This window comes from Rhinolophus sinicus, chromosome 3 (genome assembly GCF_057876585.1).
Source record: "Rhinolophus sinicus isolate RSI-liver-muscle chromosome 3, RSI-T2T, whole genome shotgun sequence".
Taxonomy (NCBI): Eukaryota; Metazoa; Chordata; class Mammalia; order Chiroptera; family Rhinolophidae; genus Rhinolophus; species Rhinolophus sinicus.
This window is the reverse complement of record NC_142503.1, coordinates 201,699,723-201,721,546: the sequence shown is the minus strand read 5'-3', so window position 1 is coordinate 201,721,546 and position 21,824 is coordinate 201,699,723. Positions and strand designations below refer to the sequence as shown.

Here is a 21,824-nt window from a genome sequence, read left to right as displayed (position 1 = left end):
GGGTGGGGGTCCCTTGCTCTTGGAGCCCACGCCTGCCGTCCCGACATGCCCCTCCAGTCCCCAGGCTGCTCCCCTGTGGGCTCTGACCATCTAAGGCCGCCTCCCACGTGCACAGAGACAAGTCTCTGCCTGGGCTCAGCATCAGCCTCAGAGCCAACACCCATCAGGGCCTGTGCGCTGATGACTGACATACTGAGAACACGGGGACCCGCTGCAGCTTCTCCGGAATCCGGCCATGACAGCCCACCTCGGGGAGCCAGGGGAGCGCAGGCTGGATCGTGGCCACGCCCCACCCTGTTCCCAAGGCAGACCTAGAGGGCAGACACCTCCTGGCACAACCAACAAAGGCCCCTGACTCCCAGCCATGCACGACCCCAGGCTCATGGAGACAGTGGGGGACCTCGCTCAAAGACACAGGTGGGGAGCCGTGGGCCGTTAAATCAAGTCAGGACAGTGGGGCCAGGGTCCCTTGTGTGAGAGGCCTGGGAGGCTGGGGAGGCCAGGGAGGCAGTGAGCAGCATGGAGGGCCAGCCAGCATAACTGGGGTGTGTCTGGGGGACTGTGAGTCCCAGCAGTCTTCTCTGCCCTGGGAGGAAGCCACACTCGGGAAACCAGCTCCCACCTCTGACACCAAGACATGGGGCCTCATAGCAAAGCTGACCCCACAGCAGTGTTCCCCATCACTGCCTCCCAACTTCCTCTGGGAAGAGGCTCCGAGAGAAAAGCATCAGAACAGGCAGAACCCAAAACAGGGTGTTAGGAGGGCATGGCAGGACAGACCCTCTCTCTGAGCCCACAACTGGGACTGCCCAGAGAGACCAAATGGGGACTGGATAGGCCAGCTCTGGCTCAGGGGTAGGACGGGACCCACTCAGGCCCAGACACTGAGAGGGAGCTAGCCCTGCAGGACTGGCCCTCGGGCCCTCCCGAAACCACACACTCCCTGCCCCACGGGCCTGGGCCCCATGCAGCCCCTCACACTGTCTTCACCTGGCAGGCTGAGGCCTTTTCAGGGTAGCTTCCACTGCCCCTCCTGCTGCTCCATGCCCTCTCCCCTGCCCACCTCGTCCACTTGCCAGCGCGGCTGACTCCTGGTCCCTGCACTCCAAGTTGGGGGTCTACCTGCTCCCCAATGCAGGCTCCCCCAGGGCCCACAGAGGTGCGGGGGGATTGGGAGGGCAGGGCTGGAGGGACAGGGCCAGGGGAGGGGAGGGAGGGTGACATGAGTGGTTGTAGCCGTGTAGTCCCTGGGCATCTGAAAAGAGTGGTCCCGGAGGCCAGCTGGCTGGAAAGCAGGCAAGCAGACCCCAGGAAGCAGCGAGCTGGGGGATGGGGTTGAAAGGAGAGGTGGGGGCTGCATGGGGGTGGAGCTGCCACCTGCCCACAGGCCCCTGTGACCTTTCAGCCAAGCCCTGAACTGCTGTTAGCCCTCTCCCAAAGGATCCCCCACTGCGCCCCAGCTCCCGCCCTTCTGGGAGCAGTTGGTTAGACACTGGTGTCAGGGACCCAGGCCCTGACATCAGGAAGTGCAGCTGAATGCAGTAAACATGTGTTAGAGCCACAGGGCTCCACAATGCTCTGTGCCACCTGACAGACGTGCAGACATCACCCAGCCACCATCCTCAGCCAGCCATGTCAAAGGTCTCCCCAGATGCAATTGACACCTCCCACACCCACCCCCAGGTCACATCACAAGTGCACATGAGACCTATACATGCGCTTCAGTGTCGTGTCCTGTCTGCCCCACCAGGGTGCCACGCTGCCTGGGCCAGGGTTGCTGTGGGTTCCATGGGGTCTGGGCCACAGCCAGGCCCAGGTGAGGTGTAACCAGGCTCCCATGCTCCTGGCCTAAGGCTGCAATGGCCCCTGAGAGCAAAGCTGGGACCTGATCCCAGAGGGCTTCTGGCTGTCATGAGCTAGGGGAGCCCTTGGGCACCAGAGCAGAACCAGGGGCTTGGGGACACTTCTGGGCCTGTGGTGGAGGGACATGGGCCAGCACACCCTGCAGTGAGGGACAGGAAGGGTGGAGTCAGGGTTATGGAACCTCTGGAGGTGGGGACAATGAGATTGCAGGGAAGGTGTCTCTGGGACAGAGATGCAATGGTCCCTCCCAGGAGACCCAGCCCCAGCACTTTATTCACTCACACCCTCTCCTCCCAGCCCCTCCCCAGGACGCAGCAAACAGGTAGCACGTGAACCTTTGGATACGAAACTGTAAACACGAGTCTTTAAAATGACAGAGGCCTCCTTGACCCCAAACTCTGAGCCAGGGGCCACCACCAAGGGACACCCCCCGCCCCCAGAGACCAGAACTCCGCCACCGTCCTCCCTTCCCACCCAGGCCCCGAGGGCCCTTGCACTGCAGGCCAGGCGCACACACCGACCCACAGGCGGGGCGGCCTGATCCGAGGGGTCCCTGAGATGAAGAAGCTGCACCTGGCCCGTGAGGAGCCGCCCCCACCCCATCCCATGCAAACTGCGCGCCCCACCGGCCAATGTCTGCGCCCCAGGGGCGTCCCTGGAGCCGCAAGGGCCCTGTCATGTTTCCAGGGCGTCGCGCGTGGGCGAGGGCCCGCGGGGGCGGCCGGGCGGGCCATGCAGCTGCTGGGACGCCGGCACAGAGTTGCGCTGCTGCGGGGGCGGAGGCTGCAGCTCTAGCGCGAGCGCTGGCGGTGGGAAGTCGCGCACCTGGCGGCGGTACTCCAGGAAGGTGCAGGCCTTGGTGGCGAGCGCCACCACGTTCTTGCCAACGAAGATGGCTGAGACGCGGCTGTCGCGGAAAAGCGCCATGTTGGCGGCGCGCGCCAGCACAGCCACCACGTTGACGGTGGCGAGGCTGAGCACTGGGTAGAGCATCATCTTCTGCGGCGCGATGTGCTCGCCCTGCATGCTGACCTCGCTGAGCGCCACGCACGGCAGCACCAACAGCAGCATGTAGCAGTAGAAGAAGGTGAGGCCCTCGGCCCACAGCGGCAGCCCGGTGCGCGGCGGCTCCCATAGGCTGGCCTGCATGTCCAGCAGGTCCAGCAGGTCCAGCGCTACCCAGAAGAGGCGTCCGCGCAGGTCCTCGCGCTTGCGGAAGGTACGCACGTACTCCATGCGGTCGAGCGCCACGAGCAGCAGGAAGAGGCCGGGCACACACACGGACAGCAGCAGCGTCAGCGCCTTGCGAGCCACCGGGTCGGCCGCGCCCCTCCGCGCCGCCTTGTAGTTCTGGAAGATGAAGTAGAGCTTGATCTCCAGCACGAAGATGTAAAGGAACCAGAGGATCATGGCGTAGCCGCGCTTGGCCGTGCGCACCTCGGCGCCCACCCACACGGCCACGTAGCGCAGCACCAGCAGGAAGCACACGTCGCCCACCAGCACGATGATACACACGCCGATCTTACGCGGGCCCTGGTTCTGCTCCACCAGGTATGCGTCCATGACCGCCATGCTGCCCATGATCACCAGCGTAGTCAGGCACACGTGGCGCCGGTCCGGGGGCGGCAGCACCATGGTGGGCCGCCGGGACCCCGGCTTGGGCGCGCGCGGCCCCCACGCGTGGTGGGACGAGGCCCGGCAGCCGCGGCGCTCAACCCGCAGGCATGGCGCCGCAGGGCCTGTTCAGCCGCCCCGAAGGCGCCACCGCTCCTGGCCCGCGAGCTTGGAACCTGGGGAGATTAGAGACAGAGTCAGGCTGTGGTTGAGGGATGGCCTTCCTACCCGGCCCCCGCGATGCCCCCGAGACCTGTGTGGCACGCACGCGCCTATGCGCGCCGGGGGGGGGGGGGGGGGGGACCGGGAGCCGGCCGCAGGGCCTCCAGGGGGCGCTGCAGCCCCACCTGAGACCCGAATGCTCATTCCTGCCGCCGTCCGGAAGGAAATGGAATGGAAGTGGCTTCTCCCCGCCGCGCGCGTCCCCAGACACCGGTGGTTCATCCTTGCTGGGCCCACGCCGCCGTGTCTCCGGCGCTAGTGGCCTGGGCCCCATGTCCGAGGCCGTTCCCGTAGGGGTTCGGGCGACCTCTCTCCCCCAGCGCCGCGCTGGACTGGGAGGCGGGCCTGTGCCCCCAGTTCTGCGCACTCGCACTTGGGGAGTGCGGGAGGCGGGCGCAGGCCCCAGGCCCCATCCTGGGACCCAGGTTTTCTGATCCAGGACTGAGAATCGTCCAAGTTCCGAGGATCCTATCCCATAAGCCTCTCCATGCCTCCCTACCCCCCGCCTTAGCCGACTCAGCCTCCCCTCGGGTCCAACCCCCAACGGCAAGCGGACTGTACCCTGCTCCCCCCATGTATCCCCATTGCCTTATCGCCTGCTGTGTGTGCAGTGTACACTTCCCTGCACCTGGTCAGCACACCCACGGCTACCCTGCTCACTGAAGGAGTGGGCCCCCTATGCTCCCTCCCCAACACCTTCATGGCAATCGAGCAAAGCTCGCCCTCCGCTTTGAACACCTGGACCCCCTTTGGGCTCCGCAGACCCCTGAACCTCTCACACCCCTGGCACCGGTTGTCGTGGCTGTGCTGGTTGGAATCACACCAGGCCGCAGGTCCCACACTTGGGCTAGTTCACACCCTGGGGACGTTAGAGGCTCCCACACTCTCACCCACTCAGAAGTCAGGCTCACTTCCAGCCAGGCTTACATCCCTCCTCTCCCCTCCACAGTACCCCAGTCCCCACGGCTCTGTTTACTGCCCTGTCTAGACCAAGACATAAAATTTAATGTCACCCGTGACTGTGGAGCCAGTGCTCGGCCTGCCCCTGATGACAACGCGGTCTCCACTGACAAGGGAAGGAAGCCCTTTTCCAACTGGGCCCCCGACCCAGCACCCTGCTCCCAGGGGTCCCTGCAGCCACACACAGGACCCCGGATAACTCGAGAGCGCAGACACCTTGAGTAGAGGGTGCCTTGGGGTCATCGGCCTGTGCCTCTCCCTCCACAGTTCCGTAAGCTCCTGCTCCGCACCCACACACCCACCCTGTTCTCAGCCCCGCTGGGTGGATATGCTTGATCAAGGGTGCGCGCGCGCGCGCGCACACCCACACTTGGGCCTCCTATGGCAGCAGCGGCGGCCTGGGAATTTCCTTCCCCGAGCTTGGTCAAACCAAATAGCCAGAGAGCCGCCACACCGCCACCCCCTTCCTCTGCATGCACTCTACGTCGTCCCTCAGTCACTCGTCAAACCCGGGCTGAGGGCTGAGAGTGTCGGGACAGATCCCCCTCCCAACCAGAACGCACTGAGGGAGCTCGGGCTCCTGCCCGCGAAGCCAGAGCCTGGCCTGATCACCCCTCCCCCACCCTGCCCCGGCTTCTCCCTGGGACCGGTCCAGGCCCTCCTGCCCTGGTAGTCCTGTGCCGCCGCTTGTCCCCTGCATGCCCCTCAGCCGGGACCTCACAGACTTGGCAGCCTCGGGCGCCCCGCGGCCCACCCCTCGCACGAGCCCCCACCCGAGACCACCCCCAACGAAGCCCACGAGAGAGGAGGGAAGGGCCGTGAGCTCCCACCGGACCAAGGGCGGAGAATGGGTTGGGCTGCTCCCAGCAGGCTGCGTCTCCGCTCCTCAGCCCCACCGCGGGCTCACCCGGCCCAGGCCTCAACCCCGCATCCCACCGCCCCTTCGGCCGGCAGTGGGATCGCCCAGACCGGGCCCCCACCCCGCTCCGCGGAGGCAGCCGCCCTCCCTGCCCGCGCCTACCCGCCGGCCAGATGCTGCGCCCGGCGGGCCCGCCAAGCCTCCGCCGGGCCGAGGCCGCGCTCCTCCGCCGCTCTGCCGCCGGTCAGTTCCGCTGCGCCCCCCGCCCCGCCCCGCCCCTGCCCGAGGCCCCGCCCCGCGCCCCACGCGCCCCACCGCCCGCGGGGATGGGGGTCCGACGAGTGTTGCCACGGCAACAGCACTGCGCAGCAGCGTCGCCGGGCACCGGTGGCACTGGGGAGCTGGACACCCCAAGGGTCCACGCGCAGGCCCAGGAAGTCTTCCTGTCACCGTTGCTCACCCACAGCCAGAGAACCGCCCCGCGGGCGCTTCAGTCCTGCTAGCGCCCTGAAATTCCGCTGCAGCCCCCACCCAGCCCGCCCACCAGAGTACCCCCCTCACCCGCGACAGGCGGCTTGCGGGACCCTGAACCTGCCGGCGGAGCTGACCCGGACGTGGAGGCCGAGCTGATGCCAGCTGATGCAGGTGGCACCCCGGACCTCGATGGGAACCCAACAAAAAGCGTGGTGGGGGCCTGGGTCCGGATTTCTCCAGCCTTCCCAGGAGTCTTCTGAGTGTGGAGGACACAGGCAGTGGGTAGCCATCCAGGGGGCACACTAGGGTTTGGAGGGTCAGGTTTCTTTCCTCTGACCAGAGTCACCAGCCTGTCCTCACAGAGCCCCCCACCTACATCCCAGCCCATCCACCCCTAGGATGGAGGAGGGGAGTGCACCTACTGCCTCTCTGCCCTGCTTTCTAGAGTTGCTTCCACCTCCCTCTGACAGAGGAGGAGCCTGAGGGTCAGAGAGGTGAAGGGACACCCAGAGCCCACTGATGCAAAGGGGTGGAGCTTAACGCATCCATGCCTCCTTACACAGAGGCCCTGACCAGGTGCCTGGGCCCACACAGGTAACCCATCTGCCACTCCCCTTCGTACTGGGGGCCGGTGCATCAGGCCATAGGAGCTATCCGTGAGAGGCACAGATGCTCATTGGAGTGAACCCTCAAGATAGCTGGTTGGGGGATACCAGCCCCCACACAGGCGTGCTGTCCCTCCAGGAAGTGCAGCCAGAACCAGAAGATGCCTCTGTGCCCAGGGAGGGGCCCCAGATCCCACAGGGGTGGTTCTCTCCTCCCCACACACAGGGGAAGCCTCAGGGAACAAAAGCCCTACTCAAAAAGTCCCTCCCGCAGCATGGAGGGAGGAGGGGAGGCCAGGGCATGCGGGTCCTGCCTGGGCAGACCACCGTGGCAGGTCCAGGAGGCAGAGAGCACGCTGGGTTGGAAGGGGACCAGGAACACCTGCAGTGTCCCCTGAGCTCACACCACAGCCCTGTGCAGCCTGCTCCCTCTACTTTCTGGGAGGGGCTGCCCCCAGGCCACCTGGACCATTTCTGGAGCATGTCCCTCTGCCCTCACCCAAAAGCAAACTCAAAAAAAGGAATCTTTGTCAAAACCTGTGAGCTTGTGTCAGGGCTCTAAGCACCACACACCCCACCAGCACCCAGTTCTGGCCTCCCGTCCAGCAAACCCTGGGGCCTTCTCTGCTCGGATGCCAGCAGAGCTCACCCTCCACCCCTCCTGACCCTCAGGGCAGTGGCCAGGCCCAGAGTGGTATGGTCATTTGTGCTCCCTCGGAACCTCTAGAGAGGAGTGTGTGTGCCTTGACTTTTGCTTGGCTGTGGATGCACCCCTCCTGCCTGACTTTGACACCACATGGCCTCCCTGTGTGACTCCCCTCCTAATGACACGTCATACTGCAAGGCCCACCCAAATGACCTCACTTTAACTTGAAAACGTTTCCAACTCAGGCCACATTCGGAGGTGCCAGGGAAAGTGTCTCTGTTGGCAGACCTCAACTTATTCCCCGAATAATGTTTCAAATACAATGTGCCCCTCGAACTGGGCTCCAGGAATGAGCCAGCAGGAACAGACAGACTGCAAAAACACCATCAGATGCAGCCTGAATAGTGTTTGCTGTGGCCCACGACAGGCCACTAGAAACTATGAATGTGACAGAGCAGACTGGAAAAAAAGAACAGAAATTCAAGCCCTCAAAACAATAACCAGAACTAAGGATCAAAAGAAAAGTTAACAGAATGGACACCGCTGAAAGGAAGCTCCGAGAACTGGAGGAGAGGGTAGTGGGAACTGTCAAGACTGACGCAGAGACAGACAGACGGAAACCACAGGAGAGATGCGGAAGGCCACTGAGGTTGCCTGGGACTGGGGGGCAATGCGACTACAGGGGACCCTGGAAGTGGAGGGGGAAAAGGGGAGTCAGAGGACAGCTTGTGTGGGGACTGAAGACCTGCAGACACCTAACTTCAGCCTGGGGAGCCGGTTGGGCTTCAGGGCCACCAGACCGCTGCTTCCGGCCCCAACATGCACTAGTTTGTTACAGGCACAGTGGGAGCCAAGCCCACTGTCACTGCAGGCTTCCCACAGGCTTTCCCTCATGAACTTTACAATCGGCAACTGGTCACACAGACACATGGGGTGATAGGAAGTGGAATGACTGCAGGTGAATTTATGAAGTGACAGCTCCGTAACAGTTTGCATTTCTAAAGTCACATTCCCAAGGGCCACCTGCCACCCTGGCTCAATGGCAGTCCACAGAAGGCAGGGCGTTTTCCAGAATGAAAAGGGCCCCACTGGGCAGTTGCACAGTGGTGGAAGGGTGGGGGTTGGGCTGCAGGGAGTCCAGGCATGACCACATATTCAGGTTGCAGGTAGAGGGTCAGGTCCTATGTGCCCTGGGCCACAGCTGAAGCCAGCAGGAAGTGATAAGCCCTTCAGAAGAGCTAGGGAGGTGGTGCTGAGGGGACTGGAGGGAGGGGCTCCAGGCCGGGAAGCATGGACACAGGCCCAGGGGCTCTCTGGGGGCTGGCCCCATAGGACAGGGTCAGGGACATGCTTCTGAAAGGGAGGACCTGCTGGCCACTGCCTGGTCTGGCCGCTGCTCCCACTACTGCTGCAAGGGTGGCACAGGCATTTCCCAGCCCACGGACTGGCCAAGAGCTGCCCATCCAGCACACCCCAGGCAAGGAGGAAAAGCCTCCAAAAGAACATTGGCGGGAGGTGGGGGTGGGGGGCTGGGAGTGGCCTCAGGCCTGAGCTGGCTGGAGTCTGAGTCGGGGTTCCACTGCCTTGGGAAGAGGGGAGCCTGGTGAGAGAGGCAGGGCTGAGGCTGTGCCTCCTGGGGTGGGGGTGGGGCTGTCCCAGCAGCTGGGGGCATGTTCCCGGACACAGATGGCTCTTTGTCAGGGCCAAGCCCTATGAGCAGAGCAGCGTCAGGGACAAAGTCCCTTCTGTCCACAGTGGCCTCCCCCTCACCCCCAGGGCACCACCCCCAGGAAAGGACCAGAGCCCCTACCCCCCAGGTTCCCATCCAGCGCTCACACACACACCAGGCCCAGGTGGCAAGATGGGAACCAGGGTGAGGGGCATGGGGTGCGTCAGTGGCGTCTCCCCACCCCCACCCCAGGGCCTACACCCACCCTGTGCTACAGGCCATGTCGGTTCCTCCAACACCCAGGCACCCCTGGCCCAGCGCAGCGTTGGCCCCCACTGCCCAGGGTCCCCTTCCCACTCCCATCCCCTGAAAGAGAAGTGAAAGGGTGGCAGAGGGACAGCCAGCAGCCTGGCCCCTGCAAGGAGGCCTGCACAATTTATTTCTGAGACCTCTCTAGACCCTGAATGCCCACAGCCCCCCACTGGACATGTCATGACCTCCTCAGAGGGGGCTGCCCATGCCGTCCCCACTACTGTTGGCAAAGGGGCTGAGCTCTGTCCAAAGCAGGGACAGCCCCACGCCTGCTGCTTCGAATGGACCTGCAGCCACCCAGCCCTGGAATCAGCCCCCCTGAGGCCCAGCGAGGTGCCCCACTCCAGGAGGATACGTCCTCGTCCCTCAGCGTCCAGGCGGCAGGATCCAGATGACACTCGGCAGGGCTTCCGCCAGCCTGGCCAGCTCCTGCCGACACTGTCCCTGGAGCCGGTGCAGTGTCACCTCCAAGCAGGCCTCCCGACTCCTCAGCACCCCAATCACCTCAGCAGCCTGCAGGCCCGGGCCCCCCAGCACCCCGGCTTCACTCCTCACCAGCCGGTGGGGTCCGTGGGGCTGGGCCCGGCCTCCGCCTCGCTCCCAGGCCTGCCGCAAAGCCGCCAGTTCCTGTCCCACAGCCTCCTGTGCGGCCCGCTGTGCGGCACTCCACTCCGGCCCCAGGCCTCCAACCTGCAAGGGGCAAGTCAGTGACTCCACGTCCTGCTCGTGAGGACCCACTGCAGATGTCACCTGTCACTACCAGAGCGGGGAGGGGCCTGAACAGCAGCCAAATAGCACAAAGGCTGCAGGCCCTTGGAGACGCCCTTGCTCTTCCGGGGTCCTGAAGACGTGAAGGGGAAAAACCATGCCCGTTTTACGATGCTTCAGAAAAGGAAAGCAGAACATGCCTACTGTCTGCAGCCATGAACCCATGTGCTCAGGCTTCCCTGCCCTCAGGTGGGGTGGGGGACCATGTGCCCACCAGCAGGTCAAACAGGCCACGTGGATGGGAGCTGGCAGGGACCACACAAGAATGCCTGGGGCGAGCCAACAGACCCCAACAAGGGCGTCAGGCAGCTGGGGGGCCCTCACCGTACGCTGACCACATTTATGCTAAACCCATGTCAACTCCACAGGAGGCCCTGAGGAGGCACCACGTCACACCAGCAGCTCCCGAGCCCTCACCCTGGACGCCCAGGCCGCCCGCCGGGCCTCTGCAGCTGCCTGCAGCTCCTCCTGCAAGGCCTGCAGCTCCCCGGCCACCAGCTCCAGCTCATCAGCCCCGCGCTCTGGGATCCTGGGCAGAAATGTGGGCCACGAGGATTCGGGGGGGCAGGCACCCAAGACAGTGTCCTGCAGAGAGAGAGGCCCCAGTGAGGGTGGGCGGCAGCACAGGCGTCAACTCCCCAGCCTGCGGGACGGAGGCATAGGAGGCATGCCCACCCCAGGGCACACAGCAAGCTGCATGGCTACCATCACCCAGGCAGGCCTGGGGGCCAGGGAGGCACAAAAGCCAGTCTTCTGGAAGGCTGCAGACCCCTAAGAAGTCAGGGCTCCCCAGAAGCTGGGCAGGGTGGGGCCCATGGACATGTGGAAGGAGCCCCAGACTCAGAGCTGCAGGCCTGAGTGCAAAGCTGGCTGCAGGCCGGGATGGTGTGTGGCCCCGAGTCTCCTCTTCCTGTTCTCTGGGAAGAGGGAAGATGCCCCACCCCACCCCAGGGCCGCTATGGTCAAGGCCAGGGAAGGGGGTCATCCCAGCTTCCTGACCATCCATTGCCAGAAGACCAGCTCCCTGCACCGCCACTCCAGGGCAGCCTCCAGCCGGGCATTCTCACTCTGCAGCCTCCGCAGCAGCTGCAACGCAAACCATAAACCAGGCCTGTCAGAAGCCCGTTTGCACTGGGCCACCAGTGTTGAGACCCCACCCATCGCACCCACCCCTCCCTGCAGCACACGGCAGCCCCACCTCCACGCACCACCAGGCATGAGCAGCCCGGGGACCCCCTACACCGGCCCCCACTGCTAACCCCTCAGGGTCAGGCTGAGTGCAGGTGCCGCCTGACTTGCGACCTCCATCCACATCCCTCGCTGACTGGGGGCTGCACCCTGGAGGCTGCTAGCAAATGAGGAGGCAGACCGCGAGCCTGCCACCTCTGGGGGAGGGAAACCCCTCCCCTGTAACCTGCAACCCCAAAGGCAGAACAAGCCTCATGGCATGCAGCTGGGAAGTGACAGGGAAGAGGCCCCACCATAGCCCTGCCCGGCATGCACAGCTCGTGCCCACAGACCTGCACCCAGGCGGCCGGGGCTGGCTGAGGGACCGCCGTGCACTCCACCCCTCTGGCCCCTGCATCAGCCTCGGGAAGCTGGGCTAAGGGCCCCGCCCAGGAGCAGCCGAGGCAGGTGGCACTGTCCACCTGAGGGCCCACCTGAGATGGGGAGGGACTGTTTAGCCCCTATCCCCATTGAGAAGCCCCAGGCCGGGCACCTGCTGTGGCTCCTCTAGAAGACAGAGGTACTAGGCCATTTGGGAACCCGGGAGCATGTTCCAGGCAGGCACAAATGTCCAGAGTGTGGCAGCCAGACAGGAGCTCTGCCAGGCCACCACTCTGGGCTACCACATCAATGACCCTGGGTCTCCCCTAGACAGGGAGGGGCCCCTGCTCTGCCCCCTAAACCCGTTCCTGCCTCTGGCAACATAGAAAACCCAGAGTGCTGGCCAGGAAACCAGGGGCCTGCTTGCTGCGGCTGGAACCTGGGACTCCAGGGGCCAGATGGGGGCGGCCTTGAATGCCAGGCCAAAGGCCCAGCAAGCCCATCGCTGGTGCAGACTGGAGGGAGGCCTGAACCAGCCCACAGCCTGGCGAGCACAGAGCCTGGGAGGGCTCAGACCTGGGGAGAGTGCCCGCACACTCAGAGCGCAGGTGCCCGCACGTGTACACACACACCTGCAGGGCATTGGCCACTGAAAAGTTAATGCCATTTCCAAGAACAGTCCCACAGAGTGACCCCCCCACACCTCCCAGGCCATAGGAAAGAGGAACAGGCACATCAGAGGGGGTGGAAACAAGTCCCCTTCACACCCCTAGGGCTGGGGCAGGGAGGGGGCACAGGGATGCAAGGAAAAGGCTGCAGCCCAGCCACTCCACAGCACTCCACAACCACAGATCATTCCAGAAGCCTCTGAGACTTGTCCCAGGAATACAGGCCCTTCAGATAGGCCAGTCCAGGCTGCTGCCAGCTCCCCCTCCAGAAACTGTGCGAGGAAGCCAACTGTGGCCTCTGCCCACCTGGCCACACTGTCTGCAGTCCTCCGGCACCAACAGGTGCAGCCTCCAGGAGGCAGGGGAGCCCCACCCCCACCCCAGAGGCCAGGATCCCAGGCAGCACCAGGCTGGAGCCAGCGCAGCCTCAGCTCTGCTCCAACCCAGGGGGACCAGGGGCAACATGCCAGGGCCTCACTAAGTCACCCTTAAAAGGAGACAGAGCGAAGGGCACCTCAGGACACCCAGATGCTACCTCAGCACCTCCAGGGCCCCGCGCAGCCCTGCCTGAGTGGGACCCAGCCAGGTGTCGGCCAGGGACACAGGCCCAACAGACACCAAGGGCCAGGCAGGCGTCCCCACTTGGGCACACGGACCCTACAACGGGATGCAGACCCCCACACGAACACAACAGCTCCGGACCTGCAGGGACCACATCAGCCCCGGCCTGAGCCCTCCTGCCTGGCCAAGCACCCAGGGGGCTGAGTGGTGCCAGCCTAGCATGCTGGACAGGCCAGAGCCCAGCCTTCAAGGGACGGCCAGTCCTGGGCGTGTCCCAGGACCCCTGGCCAGAGTGTGGGGCGTGCTGGGCAGGCACCCCACATCACCAGCTGACACCTGCACAAGCTCGAGACGCCAACACTGTCCCCTTGGAGGTTGCAATGGTCTTCCTTCATTCCAGCACCCTGCTCACTGGCTGCCAGCCCCGCCCCGACATCGGTGCCCTCGGGCCCTGCCCATGCCGGACAGCAGCCAGTCTGCATTCCCACAGCACTGGATAATCTAGGAGACCGGGACGGGCCTAACATGCCCGTCCCAGACACCAGCAAGGTGGTGAGCGTGATAGACACAGCTCAAAGCCTGGGTTCCCCACCCAGGTCCTTCCCACCCTGGGTCCTGCCCTCACCTGCCGGCCGGCCTCTGGGTCCCTGAGCAGCTCTGTTTCGGTGACAGACAGGTGGCCAAGTCTGTGGTCACTGTGGCAACCGCGAGTATATGAGTGGATCTGAAACGGGCAGCACAGAGCCCAGGCTGAGCAAGGGTGGGTGTCTCCCCCAGCGCAGGACAGAGGCCCTGGAGCCCCGCTCTCAGATGTAGAAACGGGGCTGAGGGCCACACCTTGCCGAGGCAGTCCAGGGCAGATGTCCTCAGCACCGCAGGCGGCCAGCCCAGGGCCTGCCAGGTGGCCCCTGCAGAGGGAGGGGCACTGGGCATCTCCCCACAGCTTCCCCATCCTACCAAGCTCCCGGGCTCACAGTGGAGGGTGGGGGTGGAGGGGGCACCCCTGCTTCCTTCCCCCCTCAGTTCGTCGAGTGCCAGGCCCATGTGGTGGGTGAAACAGCCTGTGGACAGGCTCAGCGGTCCAGTGGGGCTGATGGTAAGACACAGAGTGATTTGTCTGGGCCTGGGGAGCAGTGAGGGCTCCCCAGCCAGGTGAGGCCTAAAGGCGGCATGGAGGTTAATAGGTGACCGTGTCCCAAGCAGGAGTGGCTGGAGCCAAGGCCAGGTAAAAGGGAGTGAGGGGTCCTGGTAAACACCAGCTGAGCATGAGACCCTCGGCTGGGGCTGGAGGGGTCCCAGCACCAAGGAGCCCTGCACTGGAGGGAGCCTGCAGTCCCCTCAGCCCAAACCTTGCACTGGGCCTGTGGGGGACACCTGTGCCCCCAGCTGAGCCCTACCAGCCCACAACCAGAATGCAGGGGGAAAAGGGGAGGCCCAGGCTGCAGCAGCTCCCCCAGGGCCTGCAGCCCGTTTCAGTGCTCAGTGACACAGAGCCTGAGGCCTCTGGTGGCTTCTAGGGACAGGATGGCCAAACCTGCAGGCTGCTTGCCCCAGTGATGCCCAGCTTCAGCTGCCCTAGGCCCCCTCCTGGACCACCTGGAGCCCTGGGCTCAGGCGCTGTGCCACTCCAGGGCAGTGCCCAGCCAGCCTGGAAGTGGGCCTGGCAGGCCTACTTCCAGCCTGTTCAGGGTCTCACTGGACAGGCCACAGGCAGGGAGAGGCAGCCTGACCGCCTGGAGCATGGAAGGTAAGTGCCCCTGGGTGGGCAATGCTCAGGTGGCAGTACCTTGCCCAGGAGGGAGCACTGCTCCTGCTGACTGGCCATCAGCTTTCTCCACCGGAACCGCAGCTTTCCCATCAGCCACTGTAGGTAGCGGACGTCTACACAGCCATCTGCTTCCACACGTGCAGCAGGCAGGCTGGGGCCGGCCAGGGCCTTACACTGGAGAGGGGGCAAGAGTCAGGCCCTGCTCCCACACTGCAGTGGAGACCCCAGAAGGGGAATGAGAAAGGAGGCCCCTGGGAGTGAGAACCGTTGGGTCTTGGAGGTACCAGGGGAAGAGGCGGGGCCACAGCCTGTGGGCACACACCCCACCCTGCCATGAAGGAGGGGCGGGGGGGGGGGGGGGGAGATGCGGGCCTAGGAGGCCAGGACAGAGAGGCCAGCCTCCAAGTCCTCACCGGGGCAGCCAGGATGGCAACACTGACCCCCACTGGCCTATCCTCAAGGGTCTGGCAGGTGGCGCCCAAGGTTCCGGCCAGGGCTAGGACCCCTCAACCTCACCCCACACCCACCTCACACACAAGCATCTCATCGCCCAGCCGCACGTGGGTCTGGGCCAGTAGCAGCTCGAGCAGGGGCCCGCGGGCCAGGAGCCAGGAGAGGGCCAGGAGCAGTTCGCGGCTGCCCCGGGAGCCGTCCTCTGGGAGCTGAGCCAGCCCCCGACGGGGGTAGCCCTGGGAACGCAGCGCAGATTTCACCCAGCGGGCTTGGGCCTCTGGGGATAGGAGACTGTCAGCTCAGGGGACCGACCATTGGAGGTGACACCACCCAGGCCCCTAAGGAAACCGGGCACAACTCCCAAGCAGAGGCCGAGGGGCGTTGCGATTTAACCAGAATGAGGAGGCAGGGCTAACTGGAGGCGGGGCTTATGAGGTGGGAGGGACCAGAGCCTACGAGAACTTACTGGAGGAAGCGAGCTGATGGGGCGGGGCCTCGCATGGAGAGCGCGGAGAGGATTTTACCGGGGAGGCGGGGCTAACAGGGAAGGGGGTTGGCCGGAGTGGGCGGAGCCAGTGACGTAGTGGACAGCCCACCAGAGGTGGGGCTTAGAGGGGGGTGGGGCTTACCCGGGACAAGCGAGACTGAGGCGCCGTTTGTCCGCAGCTGCGAGAGCAAGCAGAAAAGCAGCCGCCAGAGTGCGGGGGCCTGCGGGGATCAAAGGGTGGCGATCAGCAGGGCCGGCCGCCTCCCTGCGTCCGTCCGGGGCCCCACTGGGCCTGGTCGCCTGCCTCGCGGGCCTCACCGCCTCCGGAAGGTCGAACTTGGCGCGGCGGAAGATCTCAGGGCTGGGCCCAGCGGGCAGCGTCCGACTTAGCGCGGCAATGGCCTCGGGCAGGGCCCCGCCCGCGTCCGCCCGGTCCACCCGGCGCCGCCGCCGCCCCATGCAGTTGGCACCGTCCTCCTCCCAGGATCGCGCGCCACCGCCAGCGGGTCCCAGTGTCCAATCACCGCGCCGGTACCGACTCTGCTGTGCCTGCATCCAATCCCCGCGCGGTCCAGGACACGCCTCTGACTCCCGCCCAATGGGCGATGCCCTCGGCATTTGAGTGCTGTCTGTTCTGTCCGTTGCTGAGGCACTTCCGGTCTAGCGAAGACCAATCGGCGTTGACGGCTCTGCGGCCCAATCGCGGCGACACGGGACACCGCCTAATTCAGACTCCACCAATCAGCGTCTCACCTCCGTGCACCAAATGGCAATATTTGGCCAAGCCCTCTCCCGCCCGACCGCCAGGGGGCGCCCGGACCCCGCAGCGCGCACCTGGCCGGGCCCGCGGGGACCACTGCAGGGGCACACCCTCACCCCGCCCAGCTCAACCCCGCCGCTCGCGGGCGGAGGGCTCCTCCCGGAAGGCCGGTGACTTTCCCCATCTAAACCTCCATCTGCAGAACCCCCGGCCCCGATTCCTCCCGTCCATCTTCTGCGCGGCCAACCCTCCCCAGCCTCCCTCTGTCCTGCACCCTCAGCCTCTCCTTCCCGCCACTGAAGAGGCGGTCTTTGAAGGAACATTTGGAAAGAACTTGGCGGTTCTTTCAGAGTTAAACATAAGTTTACCCTAAACCAAAAATGCCAGTTCCAGAACCTATGAGAACTGTATTCACATACACGGAAGTGCATAGCAGCTTTGCTCGTAATAACCCCAAACGAAACAATCCAAAGGCTGCCAGCTGTGCAGTAAGGCCATCCGTTGAAGTAGTGATCAGTAGTCAGTGGCAGCCACCTCACTGACACGTGCTCATGCATGGCTGCAGCTCAGAGAGGGGAGAAGCTTGTCTGTGTCTGCATCTGTTGGAGACCCAGAGAAGCAGATGTGCAGGTAGCGGTGGCCTGGAAAGAGTCCCAGAGTGGGCAGTGACAGCAAATGGGCACGAGGGGACTTTTGTGGGTGACAAGAGTGGTCTAGAATTGGATTATGGTGGCCGCTGCCAAAGGCTGTGAACTGGTTAGTCACTGCATGTACACAGGTGAACTTTATGTATGTAAATTATACCTCAAAGCTGTAAAAAAGCGGGAGAGAAGAGGGAATGAGAACGCACTCTGTCCTCAGAACCCCAGCGCTCCCCGGCTGTGGCCAAGCCCACAAGCAGTGCAGTCATGCCGGAACCCCATCTTCCTCGCAGCGCCCATGGTTGCCCGCCTGCCCGCCTCTCAGGCACAATGAGCCCCTTACCTGTCTCCCCCACAACCGACCTTCCCTGGGCCTCCATCGCAGGTGCTCCTGGGTTCCCTGCCCCAGTACCCCCACCGAACAGCCATTTCTCGTGGCCGGCCCCGTTGGCCCACACCCTGCTCCCCACCAGCACAGGGACATAGCTGCCTGCTCCCCCAGCCCTCCTATCAGTCCCCTCCAGGGTCCCCCTTCAGCTCAGGCTGGGACTAGCACAGGCCCCAGTCTGGCCCTGCCTTCCAGATCCATGACAGCCGGAGGCCTTTCTGGGTAGTCTCCCCGCAGCCTTCAGAATAAAGATCACATCCCTTAGCTTACAGGAGTGGTTCCTGATGTTGGGTCTGGAACCCTCTCAGGCCTTTGCACCTGCTGCTGGGCCTTCCTCCCAGAATGCTTTCCTCCCCACCTGAGGCCTGGCTGACCCACTCTTCTCTTCCCCCAGGCCTCAGGACAGGTGTCCTGTGCATCGACTGCCCACTCGATGTCCCCCGGCCCCTACGCCACCACTGTCCACTGAAAAACCCAGCCTTACCTTAGCATGCTCTGCTCTGTGCCTCCCTGCCCACATCCCATCTGGTAGAATCCCATGAGTCCCGTTTCCCTCCCTCTACCCCACCACCCCACAGACACACTGCCCTTCATCCCCTCTCACAGCCTATCCAGCTCAGGCCTACAGTACCTCCACCAAAGCCCTGGGACAGGGCCAAGGCCACCTGGCATGAAGGTCACTTTATGCCAAGCTGAAGTGACCCCTCTGGGCTCTTCAGGTCAGCAGAGACCTAGGAGGGGTGGAGTAGATCGGCCAGTGGGGAAAATGGGAGGGCTCTGAGAGTGGCCAAGTCTGCAGCTGCTGCCTGAATTGAGATAGACTGTCCAGAAAGCCCCCAGCCATCACTGCACAGCCGGTCCTCAAATGCGCCATTTGGGCCGCCAGCCACTTGGTAGTCCCTGGACACAGTGTGGGGACAAATGAGGGGCGGTGATGTCCAGATCGATGCCCTTGCAGAAGCACAGCTGGCCCGGTCTTGTGGGATGGGGTGCGGATGGGGACAAGGTCAGGGCAGCAGGAAGTGGGGAGGCAGGCAAGGACTCCCCACAACTCCCGCAGCTCAAAAAAAACGGAACTAGCATGAGCTCAGCTGATTCGCTCCTGATCTGGTAGCCTGTTGTTCCAGCTCTGGGCCTTCCCCCACCCCCTGGGGCGGGGCACCTTGGGGGCTGTCCAGGCCACTTGCTGTGCAGAGGGGGCTGCAGCCTGCAATGGGCCCCCAGCAGAGCTCCCACTCCCAGGGCATCCTGCTGCAGCAGAAAGGGCAATTTCCAGGCAGGGTCTAGCATTGGGACCCCCACCTGCAGCTCCCCTGGACCATTCCCCAGCAAAAGGCACACACAGGCAAGTCCCCAGTGTTGCGTTTATTGAGGGCATGGGGTCCTCAGGGGAGCCCCAGGTGCCTGGGGTTAAGGCCGGGCATCAGCCCAAAGGGGCAGTGGTCCAGCAGGCAGCCAGGGATGGGGTCTCCACAACCTGCACAGAGACAGAGACCAAGGTGAGTGCAGCCCTCACTCAGGACTAGGGGAGCCCATCCTGAGGGCCAGCTGGGGGTGATGGAGGTGTACCTGAGTTTACTTGTTGAAAGTGTGGCTCTCAGCTCCACCCCGCCCAAAGCCTGCAGAAAAAATAGTGGGCAGTTCAGGAGCAGCTAGCCGTGGCAGGCTGCATGGGCCGTGGGGGGCTGGGTGGGCCGTGGGGAGCATACCTTTGGGCCCGAACATGGCGGCATAGCAGGGATGGTTGCAGTAGGGCTTGCCTTCATGCTGCAGAGAGAGAGGTCATGAGGGGCTGTCCCCCAGCACCCCTTCCCCTGCGGCCCCCCAGGCCCCACCTACCTCGGCATGGCCCCCTGAGGTCAGCGTCTTTCCACACTTCTCACACTTCAGGCAAGGCCGATGCCAGTCCTTCCCCAGAGATGTCACCCTCTCAGCTGTAGAGGTACATAAGGCCCCCCATGAGACACTGCTCTGCGGACACAGGGCACACCCACCTACTCACATACCCACCTTCTCCAGCCACCTCTGCCTAGGACCTCGCCCACCCACACCTGGTGGCCCACCAGAAGTCTCAGATGGCCCTTGTGCCCCCAAGGGTCTTAAGCAGCACCTCTGGTGCCCCCGGCCAACCCAGCCAAATAAACAGGAGGAGACGCTAAGGCGCTAAGGCGGGAGCGGGGATTGGAATGTCAGGAGGGCCTGGCTGCCGGGTTAAGCCCTCCGACCTCTGCACCGATCACGGGGTGGGGCCTGCAGGGCGCCTTCTCCGTGGCCCGGGCTGGGGGACTTCTCACTTCTTCCTGCCCCTCCCTGGGTGGGTACCCGGGCGCAGGGCAAGGAGGCGGAGCCCCGGACCTGAGCGTGCCTGGGATCGCGCCCCGGGCGCCGGTTTCCGCGTCAGTTTTAACTTAACGCTACCCGGGGCGGCCGGAGTCCCGCGTTCCTTCCTGCCCTGCGGGGTCCCCGCCCAGGGCGTGCCCAGGAGGAGGCGGAAGAAAGCGGGACCCAAAGATGGGGAGACACAGAGTCGGGGAGAGAGAGAGTCGAGAACACACAGAGATCGGGAGGCCCAGAGTCCGGGAGACAGGGTCACCCTATACAAGAGTCCCGACCCGCACACCCAGGCGGCTGCGGGCAGGGCTGAGGTGTCTGCTCCCGGGGCCGTTCCCCAGGGTCCCCCGGCTCCTCCAGCCCCTAAACAGTCCCGGCCAGGTCGCCCCAGGGCCGCGCTTCCGCGTGGGTGGCGGGGTGCACCGCGGTTCGGCGGGGGGTAGGCCGAGGTGCCCTGGGATGCGCTCACCGAAGTACACCTCCTTGTCGCATTTGGGGCACTTGGGCATGGCGGCGCCGGGTCCGGTGCTGGAGGCTAACTTGGAGCAAGCAGAGCACTGGACTGGGTGGGTCCCGTCGGGTGCGCGCCTTTCAGGGACCCTGGGACCCCGCCTCTCAGAGACCCGCCCCTCGCGCTCCGCCCCCTAATTCCGGGACTTGGACCCTAGGACCTCGGCTCCAGAACTGGAGGCCGAGAAAGGTCATCTAGTCCACCCCCGCCTCCGGGCAGGCCCTGGGCCTACCCAACCACCCTGCAGGGGCTGGTGGGGACTCACTGAAGGGTGGGGCTGCTCCTGGGGCTCCAGCCCCGCCCCTCGCCAAGGGCTGTGGAATCGCGGGGTCCAGGATCTGCACCGGGGGTTCCCCAGGAGCACCCCTTGCCCCTAGCACCTGTTCGCGCCCCCAGGAGATACGCTGGAGCGGGGTAGGTGACAGCTTATGTAAAATGCAAATAGATGCAAACAGCGGGCGAGAACTTCCCACACGGTTTGACCCGGCCTTCTCCTGGACAGAGCGTTGGGACACCTGCCAGGGAAGGCTCAGCCTGGCAGCCCCCTCGAGAGCTCCCCTCCATCCTTCACCACACCGGGCCAGCCCCACCCCCACGGGACATCCGGGCTTCTGCGAGCCCCCCATTCCCACCGCTCCTGGGAAGTCCTTCAGACCGCAGCGGGAACGTCCCCGGGGAATTCGGAAGAAGGGCATCCAGACGGTGGGCCCCCTCCCTCGGCGGGGACAGCGAGGGCTGCGGGGGCCGAGGATTCTGGCGGGGATTGTGGGGCGCCACGCCCGGGAGGTCTCTAGAGGTCGGCCTGCGGGGGAGGGTCCTTATCTCTGGGGAAGCGCATAGCCTGGTGGGTGCGGCCCAAGTTCGCTGCCCCCATAGTGGCTGGCCTGTGCCTCCCAGTGCCAGGCAGAGACAGTGCCTCCCGCCGGGAGTGGGGTGGGCCCAGGGGCCTGGCGCTGGACTGCAGGGTCCCAGGCCATCCTTCAACTGGCCAGCTCAGGGGTACAGGTAGGAGAGGGGGAAACCCCATGGGAAAATCCCTTCCCTGTAGGGCACTGCCTGGCCTAACCCTCCCCCCTGTCACCCAGGACACCTCCCTGTTCTGGGGGAAGGGGCTGTCTGTCTCTGTGGACCCTTCACCTCCCTCCTCTGGCGGAGGGGGGGACTGGGGGCGCCACACCCAGTGCCTTGGCTTCCTGAAGGCCTGAGCTCCCAGCCCTCTCTCCCTCCTGCCCCCAGCTCATCAGCTGTTCCTCCCCAGTCCACGACCCCTCCCTTCAGCCACCACAATTACTAATGTTCTAATCTTCCCTCACACACCCATGTCAAAAGACACATCATCTCTGGGCCTGTCCAGGCCCTGTCCCCATGGAGGATGCTGGGGACACCCTCCCACAGGGCCTAGGAGCTCTCAGCCTCCCTACACAGACACTCAGCACCCACAGCACCCAGTGCAGTGACCCTACCTCACCCTCCCTGAAGCCCACCTACCCACCCTCAGGCCCTGTGGCCTAGCACTGGGAGACATAGGAAGCCACGGATGCCTCATCTCAACACCCACCTACCTGCCGTCTGCCCCCCAGGAGGCCAGATTGGGGTAAGGGTGGGAGCTCCAGGCTCAAGGGTGCCAGAGGTCACATCCAGAGTCTCCTGTTGGTAAGGGTGCCACAGTAGACCCCACAATCCCACTCCTCCTCCCCACATCTCTTTCTAGGCACT

The 21,824-nt window shown here is 64.4% G+C and overlaps 3 protein-coding genes across 8 annotated transcripts; all 3 read right to left on the bottom strand.

The window, feature by feature from the left end:
• Window positions 1–2,199: 2,199 nt before the first annotated feature.
• Window positions 2,200–9,914, bottom strand: TMEM121 (transmembrane protein 121). 4 transcript variants are annotated; one of them, XM_074326744.2, is made up of 2 exons: window positions 9,780–9,914; window positions 2,200–3,653 (listed from the first exon to the last, which is right to left on the bottom strand). In XM_074326744.2, the coding sequence occupies exon 2, from the start codon at window positions 3,496–3,498 to the stop codon at window positions 2,539–2,541; it is 960 nt and encodes a 319-aa protein (XP_074182845.2). In that variant the 5' UTR covers window positions 3,499–3,653; window positions 9,780–9,914; the 3' UTR covers window positions 2,200–2,538. The 4 variants fall into 4 exon arrangements, with proteins under 4 accessions (XP_074182845.2, XP_074182847.2, XP_074182846.2 ...); XM_074326746.2 differs by lacking the exon at window positions 9,780–9,914 and adding an exon at window positions 6,080–9,167; XM_074326745.2 differs by lacking the exon at window positions 9,780–9,914 and adding an exon at window positions 5,681–5,813.
• Window positions 9,308–16,036, bottom strand: TEDC1 (tubulin epsilon and delta complex 1). Of its 2 annotated transcripts, XM_019747277.3 has the most exons (9): window positions 15,796–16,036; window positions 15,620–15,698; window positions 15,065–15,267; window positions 14,556–14,711; window positions 13,395–13,493; window positions 11,513–11,653; window positions 10,992–11,078; window positions 10,410–10,577; window positions 9,308–9,914 (listed from the first exon to the last, which is right to left on the bottom strand). In XM_019747277.3, the coding sequence occupies exons 1-9, from the start codon at window positions 16,030–16,032 to the stop codon at window positions 9,591–9,593; spliced, it is 1,494 nt and encodes a 497-aa protein (XP_019602836.2). In that variant the 5' UTR covers window positions 16,033–16,036; the 3' UTR covers window positions 9,308–9,590. The 2 variants fall into 2 exon arrangements, with proteins under 2 accessions (XP_019602836.2, XP_019602838.3); XM_019747279.3 differs by lacking the exon at window positions 11,513–11,653 and having other exon boundaries at window positions 15,796–15,936.
• Window positions 16,037–18,616: 2,580 nt separating this feature from the next.
• On the bottom strand, window positions 18,617–21,824 carry CRIP1 (cysteine rich protein 1). Of its 2 annotated transcripts, XM_088797593.1 has the most exons (7): window positions 21,671–21,824; window positions 20,741–20,910; window positions 20,374–20,512; window positions 19,106–19,200; window positions 18,976–19,033; window positions 18,836–18,885; window positions 18,617–18,743 (listed from the first exon to the last, which is right to left on the bottom strand). In XM_088797593.1, exons 1-6 carry the CDS (start codon window positions 21,807–21,809, stop codon window positions 18,842–18,844), a joined length of 645 nt encoding a protein of 214 aa, XP_088653719.1. In that variant the 5' UTR covers window positions 21,810–21,824; the 3' UTR covers window positions 18,617–18,743; window positions 18,836–18,841. The 2 variants fall into 2 exon arrangements, with proteins under 2 accessions (XP_088653719.1, XP_019602722.1); XM_019747163.3 differs by lacking the exons at window positions 20,741–20,910; window positions 21,671–21,824 and adding an exon at window positions 20,067–20,132 and having other exon boundaries at window positions 20,374–20,514.

Excerpts from the sequence above, each read along its gene's own strand:
- TMEM121 (XM_074326744.2), bottom strand. The coding sequence starts at position 3,498 with ATGGTGCTGCCGCCCCCGGACCGGCGCCACGTGTGCCTGACTACGCTG.
- TEDC1 (XM_019747277.3), bottom strand. The coding sequence starts at position 16,032 with ATGCAGGCACAGCAGAGTCGGTACCGGCGCGGTGATTGGACACTGGGA. Across the intron at positions 13,494-14,555 it reads AGTGCTCCCTCCTGGGCAAG|ATCCACTCATATACTCGCGG; the intron begins GTACTGCCACCT and ends TGCCCGTTTCAG. Across the intron at positions 9,915-10,409 it reads GGGCGGCCTGGGCGTCCAGG|GTTGGAGGCCTGGGGCCGGA; the intron begins GTGAGGGCTCGG and ends TGCCCCTTGCAG.
- CRIP1 (XM_088797593.1), bottom strand. The coding sequence starts at position 21,809 with ATGTGGGGAGGAGGAGTGGGATTGTGGGGTCTACTGTGGCACCCTTAC. Across the intron at positions 20,513-20,740 it reads TGAAGGACTTCCCAGGAGCG|CGTATCTCCTGGGGGCGCGA; the intron begins GTGGGAATGGGG and ends ACCCCGCTCCAG. Across the intron at positions 18,886-18,975 it reads CGCCATGTTCGGGCCCAAAG|GCTTTGGGCGGGGTGGAGCT; the intron begins GTATGCTCCCCA and ends TTTTTTCTGCAG.